Source organism: Camelina sativa, chromosome 2, assembly GCF_000633955.1.
Source record: "Camelina sativa cultivar DH55 chromosome 2, Cs, whole genome shotgun sequence".
In the NCBI taxonomy this organism is placed as follows: domain Eukaryota; kingdom Viridiplantae; phylum Streptophyta; class Magnoliopsida; order Brassicales; family Brassicaceae; genus Camelina; species Camelina sativa.
In genome coordinates, this window is record NC_025686.1 from 14,682,268 (window position 1) to 14,690,156 (window position 7,889).

The window sequence follows — 7,889 nt, forward strand, 5'->3', positions numbered from 1 at the left end:
TCAATGGAAATGAATTCAAAGCTCTTGTGTACGACTTTATGCCTAATGGAAACCTAGACACGTGGCTGAACCCAGAGGTTGAAGTTGGAAGCTCTGAAAGTCATGATCCAAGACCATTGAAGCTAAGTGAAAGACTTAACGTAGCCATAGATGTGGCTTCAGTTTTGGATTATATCCATTCCCAGTGTCACGACCCCGTAGCTCATTGTGATCTAAAGCCAAGCAATGTTCTTCTGGACAATGATCTAACAGCCCATGTCAGCGACTTTGGTCTTGCTCGAATCCTCGACCAGGAATCCTTCATCAACCAGTTGAGCTCCACGGGTGTCAGAGGAACCATCGGCTATGCAGCACCAGGTAAAAAGTACCTGTAAATATATATATGAAATTATTATATCTACATTTTTAATTTATTATTACTTTTGATCATCGTACAGAATATGGAATGGGAGGAAAACCATCGAGACAGGGAGATTTGTACAGTTTCGGAGTTCTTGTGTTGGAGATATTCACTGGGAAGCGTCCAACTGATCAACTCTTTGTCGGAGGTTTAACTCTCCGTAGCTATGCCGAGTCGGGGCTGCCAGAACATGTACTTGATATCGCTGACACATCGATTCTCCACGGTGAAGTTAACAACAAGAACATCAACATTGCTGAGTGTTTGAAGATGGTGTTTCTGTTGGAATAAGCTTGAAGTGAAGCTTGAGTGAAGTTAGTCCTAATTCTATATTAGTTATGTTTGTTAAGAGATAAGGATCAAAGTATTTAGGAGTTATCTAAATATCAAGGATTCCCAATAGGATTAGGATTAGCAAAGTAGTATATAAGGATGTGTTGAGATGTGACACAACTTATAAGGTTTTGTGAGAAAGAGAGATTGGAGAGCTTAAGTTTTGAGAGATTTTCTTAAGCTAATAAAAGTGAGATATACTTTTACTCTTGTGTTCTTAACAAACCTTTGAAGACTATATTTGGTATCAGAGCTGCACCACCACCGAAACCATGTCTGAGATAGTCGCAACTACACAGAAACCTAAAGAAGGAGGAGGAGGAGGAGGAACTCCTCCTATTGTTTGTCCTATGCTCACGTCGACCAACTACACTGTTTGGGCAATGAAGATGAGACTCGCTCTTAGAGTGCATAAAGTTTGGGATGCCATAGAACCTGAAACAGAGCAAGTTAACTCGGAACATAATGATATAGCGATGGCTCTATTGTTCCAATCTATCCCTGAAAATTTAACCCTGCAAGTCGGAGAGCTAGACACAGCTAAAAAGGTATGGGATGCAATTAGTTCTAGAAACGTTGGAGCTGAGAGAGTTCGAGAAGCGAGACTTCAAACACTAATGGCAGAATTTGAGAGACTAAAGATGAAAGATACTGAGACTATTGATGAGTTCTCGGGAAAATTAGCCACAATATCTTCAAAGTCAGCTGCTCTAGGGGCAAACATTGAAGAGCCTAAACTTGTCAAGAAGTTTCTTAATAGTCTGCCTCGAAAGAAATTTATACAAATAGTAGCTTCCCTAGAACAAGTCCTTGATCTGAATAAAACCAGCTTTGAAGATATAATTGGTAGATTGAAAGCATATGAGGAACGGATTCGTGAAGAAGAAGATATTCAAGAGGATCAAGGAAAGTTGATGTACACAGAGTCACAAACAAATCAACATTACCGAGATTACAACAATGAAGCCGGAAGTTTCAGGGGAAGAGGTCGAGGTGGAAGATCGTTTTTTAGAGGACGAGGGAGAGGACGTAATGGTGGACGAATCAACATGTCTCAGATTACATGTTTTCGGTGCGATCAGGTTGGCCACTTCGCATCGCATTGCCCAGATCGATTGCTTAAGTTACAGGAAACAGAAGAAAACAACAACAAGGATACATAAGATGCAAACGAGCTGTTAATGCACGAAGTGGTCTATTTGAATGAGAAAGATTGTATACCAAGCAAGTATGAGAAGGATATGATATCATGTGAGATTGAGAAGAATTCAGAAAGAGATAACATATGGTATCTTGACAATGGGGCAAGTAATCATATGACTGGTGATAGAAGGTATTTTAATAAGTTAGACAGCTCAGTGACTGGAAAAGTTCGCTTTGGTGATGATTCTAGGATTGACATCAAAGGGAAAGGGACAATTGCTTTCATTGATCAGAATGGAAAATCACGTATTATGACTGATGTTTATTTCATTCCTGATCTCAAAAGCAATATTATAAGCCTTGGTCAGGCAACTGAAGCTGGTTGTGACATACGGCTAAGAGGAAATTACTTGACTATGAATGATGAAGAGGGAAATTTGCTGGTAAAGACAGAGAAGTCTAAAAATCGATTGTACAAAGTTCGTATGGGAATACAGAACAACATTCGATTATATTTTGCAGAGTCGAGTGAGTCAAGCAAGTGGCATGCTAGATTGGGGCACATCAACTATGCAACGTTGACATCAATGTTAGAGAAGGAACTAGTCTTAGGAGCTCCAAAGATATCAGCTGGAAAAGAGATTTGTACTTCATGTTTGTTAGGGAAACAAACAAGGCGTGTGTTTCCTCAAGCCACAACTTTTCGAGCCAAACAAAGACTAGAGCTCATCCATGGAGATCTTTGTGGCCCAATCACACCAAAAACCCCTGCTGGAAATAGATATGTGTTTGTAATCATTGATGATTACTCTCGTTACATGTGGACCATGTTGTTAAAGGAGAAAGGAGAAGCGTTCTACAAATTTCAAAAATTCAAAGCTATGATTGAAAAAGAAGTTGTTGAACGAATACAGACTTTCAGATCAGACAGAGGAGGAGAGTTCTTGTCAACTGAGTTTAACACGTTTTGTGAAAGGGCAGGCATCAAGAGACAATTAACGGCACCGTACACCCCACAACAGAACGGAGTTGTTGAGAGACGTAATCGGACTTTGATGGAGATGACTAGAAGCATATTAAAACATATGTGAATGCCAAATCACCTTTGGGGAGAAGCTCTTAGACACTCAACCTATCTACTGAACAGAGTCGCAACACGAGCCTTGAAAGATATGACTCCCTACGAGTTCTTCCGCGAAAGGAAGCCAACAGTTGAACACATTAAGATTTTCGGGTGTATTGCTTATGCAAAAGTCGAAAAAACAAACCTTAAGAAGCTGGATGATCGAACAAGAGTGCTTGTTCACTTAGGAACTGAACCTGGTTCCAAAGCATATCGATTGTTGGATCCTCAGACAAAGCGGATAGTAGTTAGTAGAGACGTTGTGTTCGACGAATCTAAAGGCTGGGATTGGGACAAAACTCTATCTACGGAAGATAGTAGTGAGAGTTTTACGATCAGCCTGGGAGAATTTGGAAATCACGGGCTCCGTGAGTTTGATGAAAAACAAACCCAAAATAAAGACACAGACGAGAAATCACAGAACGAGAAGGAAGAAGCAACACGCGAGGGAGAAACTGAACAGGAGAGAAAAACAGAGCATGAGGGGTTTAAAGCGAAAACACAGCATCAGTCCCAACAGTCACGAGAAACAGAGCAGTTGCAAGAAAGCGAAGCCATACCTGCGAAGGATTTTGAGCCTGAGCTCCGACGATCAACACGACCAAGAACAAAGCCTAAACACCTAGACGACTATGTGTTACCTGTAGAGACAGAAGGAGAATTTTTGTTACTTAGTCTTAATAATGAACCTCGTGATTTTGGTGAAGCGATGGTGTCTAAGGAGTGGACAAGGGCTTGTGAGGAGGAGATAGGTTCGATTGAGAGGCTTGGAACATGGGAGCTTGTTGATCTACCATTTGGAGCAAAACCAATTGGCTTAAAGTGGGTATTCAAGCTGAAAAGGAACTCTGATGGCAGCATTAACAAGTATAAGGCTCGACTTGTTGCTAAAGGATATGTACAGAAATATGGTGTGGACTTTGAAGAGGTTTTTGCTCCTGTTGCTAGGATTGAAACCATAAGGCTACTTATTGATCTTGCGGCTGCACATAGTTGGGAGATACATCATTTAGATGTCAAGACTGCTTTTCTTCATGGAGAGATTAAGGAGACTGTTTTTGTTAATCAACCAGAGGGTTTTGAGGTAAAAGGCAGTGAGGGGAAGGTTTACAGACTCAACAAAGCCTTGTATGGATTAAGGCAGGCACCTAGAGCCTGGAATAATAAGTTAAACCATATCTTGATGGAGTTGAAGTTTGTGAAGTGTTCAAAAGAACCTTCTGTCTATCGGAAGAATATTGGAACTGATATGCTTATCATAGGTGTCTATGTGGATGACTTATTTGTTACAGGAACAAGTCTGGTAGTAGTTAACAAATTTAAGGAGGAGATGGCTTCTAAATTTGAAATGAGTGATCTAGGGAGATTAACTTATTATCTTGGAATGCAAGTTGATCAACATTCGGATGGAATCACTCTAAATCAAGCGAGATATGCTTGTAAGATTTTGGAAGAGACTGGTATGTCTCGTTGCAACTCGGTTTTGATTCCCATGGAGCCGGAGCTAAAGTTGTCTAAGGCCGAGAAAGAAAAGGAGATAGATGCAACAGATTACAGGAAGAAGGTCGGATGCTTGAGGTACTTGTTGCATACTAGACCAGATCTTTCATATTGTGTAGGAATACTTAGTAGGTATATGCAAAGCCCAAGAGAGTCACATGGAGTGGCAATGAAGCAGTGTTTAAGATATCTCAAGGGAACCACTACCCTTGGTCTGTCTTACGGTAGAAAGAAGGTGCCGCGGCTCATTGGTTACAGTGACAGTAGCCATAACATTGATGAAGATGATGGTAGGAGCACTTCCGGGCATATTTTCTATCTTGGGGATAGTCCTATCACTTGGTGCTCACAGAAACAAGATGTTGTGACTTTATCTTCATGTGAGGCAGAGTTCATGGTTGGAACAGAGGCGGCAAAGCAAGCTGTTTGGTTACAAGATTTATTGGTTGAAATTACAGGAGCTGTGGAAGAAAAGGTTATCATTCGAATTGATAATCAATCAGCAATTGCTCTTACAAAAACCCTGCTTTTCATGGAAAGAGTAAACATATACATAGGCGCTATCACTTCATAAGAGAAAGGGTTGAGAATGGGCAAATTGAGGTGGAGCATGTACCAGGCAAGGAACAAAGAGCTGATATTCTTACTAAGGCATTAGACAAAAACAAGTTCAAAGAAATGAGGAGTCTCATGGGAGTTCAAGACATAAGGTTCAAGCTTAAGGAGGAGAATGTTGGAATAAGCTTGAAGTGAAGCTTGAGTGAAGTTAGTCCTAATTCTATATTAGTTATGTTTGTTAAGAGATAAGGATCAAAGTATTTAGGAGTTATCTAAATATCAAGGATTCCCAATAGGATTAGGATTAGCAAAGTAGTATATAAGGATGTGTTGAGATGTGACACAACTTATAAGGTTTTGTGAGAAAGAGAGATTGGAGAGCTTAAGTTTTGAGAGATTTTCTTAAGCTAATAAAAGTGAGATATACTTTTACTCTTGTGTTCTTAACAAACCTTTGAAGACTATAGTTTCATGTGGGATTAAGGTGTTGTGAAGAATCTCCCACAAATCGAATGACGATGGCTGAAGCTTTAGCTGTATTAGTCTCACTCAGAAACAGGTTCTTTATAACCAAGAGGACAACATTCAGGGCAGGTCATTAGCTTTGGGTGGTCTAAGACACTTATATTTATGTGGCCTCATAATCAACAAGACAACAATTAATGTATTCTATGCCGACGACGGTGACAGTTATGGAGATTTGAGACGGGAGTGGCAGTGTTTACGAAGTTAAGACACGGTGGCGGTGGTTTTGTGGAGATTAGAGACGGGCGACGGTGTTCGTCAACGGTTTCTCTAATTTTACTTTGTCAAGGTTGTCTAATTTCTTCTTCTTCTTTTTTTTTCTTTGTTGAGGATTGTTACACGTTTACTTTTCTATATGTATAAGGATCGTTTCTGTTATTGCCTTGCAAAAATAAGTCAGTACGGAAGAGAAATTAATAATGCATATAATTGCCAAAACAAGAGAAGAACGTGTACGTAGCGAACACTATTAGGAGATTTCTGAGATTACGAGATTGAGTTAAATGGAAAGTTAATATTTGTGTAATATTCTCCTATTGCTAAATAAGTAGACTTACCATTATTGAATATGTAAATAACTTGTTAGACAAGTTATATCTCTTGTATAAATATAAGCCTAGAGGCTAATGAATAAAATGAAAGAAACTATTCTACTACTAAGGTTTCCTCCAAATTTATCAAACACATCAAACAAGAGACCACTAACACATATACTAACGTTTCATAAGTGTGACCTATTTTTTTTTTTTTTGTCTTAAAGCAAGCGTTTTACTTGATTCATAGAACGGCCAGGCTTAGTGATGTTGTAGTCGCTGCAGTTGTTTGTCATTTTTGACAAACTTTGCACAGGGTGATTAATTGAACATGTTTTCGACGCTGTAAGTATGATTACAATACCCAAACACATAACCAGATGTATACTTATGTGCGTAGCGCTTTTGTATTTTAAAATTCAATTTTTTGGTTCCGCCACTGATCTCGACACCTCAACGATTTCCCAACAACTTTAATTTTTCGGTCACATTTTCATAAAAAATTCCCAACTTTCTTAAACTTTACCTCGAAATAGCTCACTATAATTGGGCATCTTTTCCTTTCGGTCGTTATATGACCACAAACTGTTCTAACTTGTTACAAGACATTTACCTATTTACACATATACATCCAGAATTACCTACGGCGAAGCACCTACGACCAAGACGAAGCCAAGGAGTGTGATCGACCACTTAGTCGACTAGGACCCTTAACAATAGACGAAAAGGGTGGAATCGATTGACACCGGAGGTTCAGGACAATGTGATCAATCACATGGTCGATCAACCGGTTGATTAGAGTGACAACATGATATCAACGCGACCTTAAGCGACCTAGTGATCGATCGATCGGAGCCAAGGACATGATCTACCATATGGTCGATTGCAAGGTTGACCGCAATGCGTTTTCTCAAGCAAAATACCAGGTTAGATCCGGTTTGTCTCGGGTTGACCTGGTTTGCACCATCTATCTATAAATACAATGTTGACATATTTTTTAAAGGATATTATGCTTGTTTTGAAAAGCTCTTTCTTTTCAGATTTTGTATGAATCTTAAGTACTTTTATACAATCTAATCTTATTTTCTTTGAGATTTCTTGTTGATTTCCTTTTGTTATTATGGTCGTCCAAAGAAACAACATGGATATTTGTGTCTTTTGAGCCTTTGGGTTTCATAGATTAGGGTGGGTTGTTGATTAATTCAAGATGTTTATGACTTAATTTCAATACATCCTTACTCTCTAGGTTTCTTAGTGCTAGATTACTCTTTCATTTAACTAGTCTAGATAATAGGAAATTTCAGGCATGAAAAGTGTTCGATGAATTTTGGAAAAAAACTTAGTCAGTGTTAGCTAAGACTTGGAATAATCCCCATTGATCATTTGATTGCAAACAAAGTTGTTGATGATTACCATAGAAATGGATTAGTGTAGATTAGTGATCTAAGACCTTAAGTGAGCACTGTTAGATTGACCGTGCATCTTGAATAGTTGAATTGATCACCCGAGTCAATAATCTACCGAAGACTCGTCTTTTATTTATTGCTTAAAATCGCTTTGCTTATTTCTCGCGTTATTTGAATTCTAATGTACAGTATTTAGTCTTTTTAAAATTTGACTTGGTTAGGGCATCTTTATAGGGAGATCAGTTTAGAGTGTTTTTAGAATATAAATATTGTGAAGATAATGTAAGATTAGTAGTTAAGAACTTTTGTTAAGAAGTTAGTTATTGGAAGAACATGTTTAAGATCTTAAGATTTAATAATATATTATT

At 38.7% G+C, this 7,889-nt stretch overlaps 1 protein-coding gene across 2 annotated transcripts in view; it reads left to right on the forward strand.

Annotated features, from left to right (window-relative positions):
- The window catches only part of LOC104725067 (putative receptor-like protein kinase At3g47110), a 10,772-nt gene extending 8,926 nt beyond the window's left edge, over positions 1–1,846 (forward strand). The window contains exons 2-3 of one of the 2 annotated variants that reach the window (XM_019235261.1): positions 35–357; positions 438–1,846. In XM_019235261.1, coding sequence (XP_019090806.1) covers positions 35–357; positions 438–691 — 577 coding nt within the window. In that variant the 3' untranslated portion in view covers positions 692–1,846. Of the gene's footprint in view, positions 1–9; positions 358–437 lie in introns of both variants that reach the window. The other variant, XM_010443672.2, reaches the window with a different exon arrangement.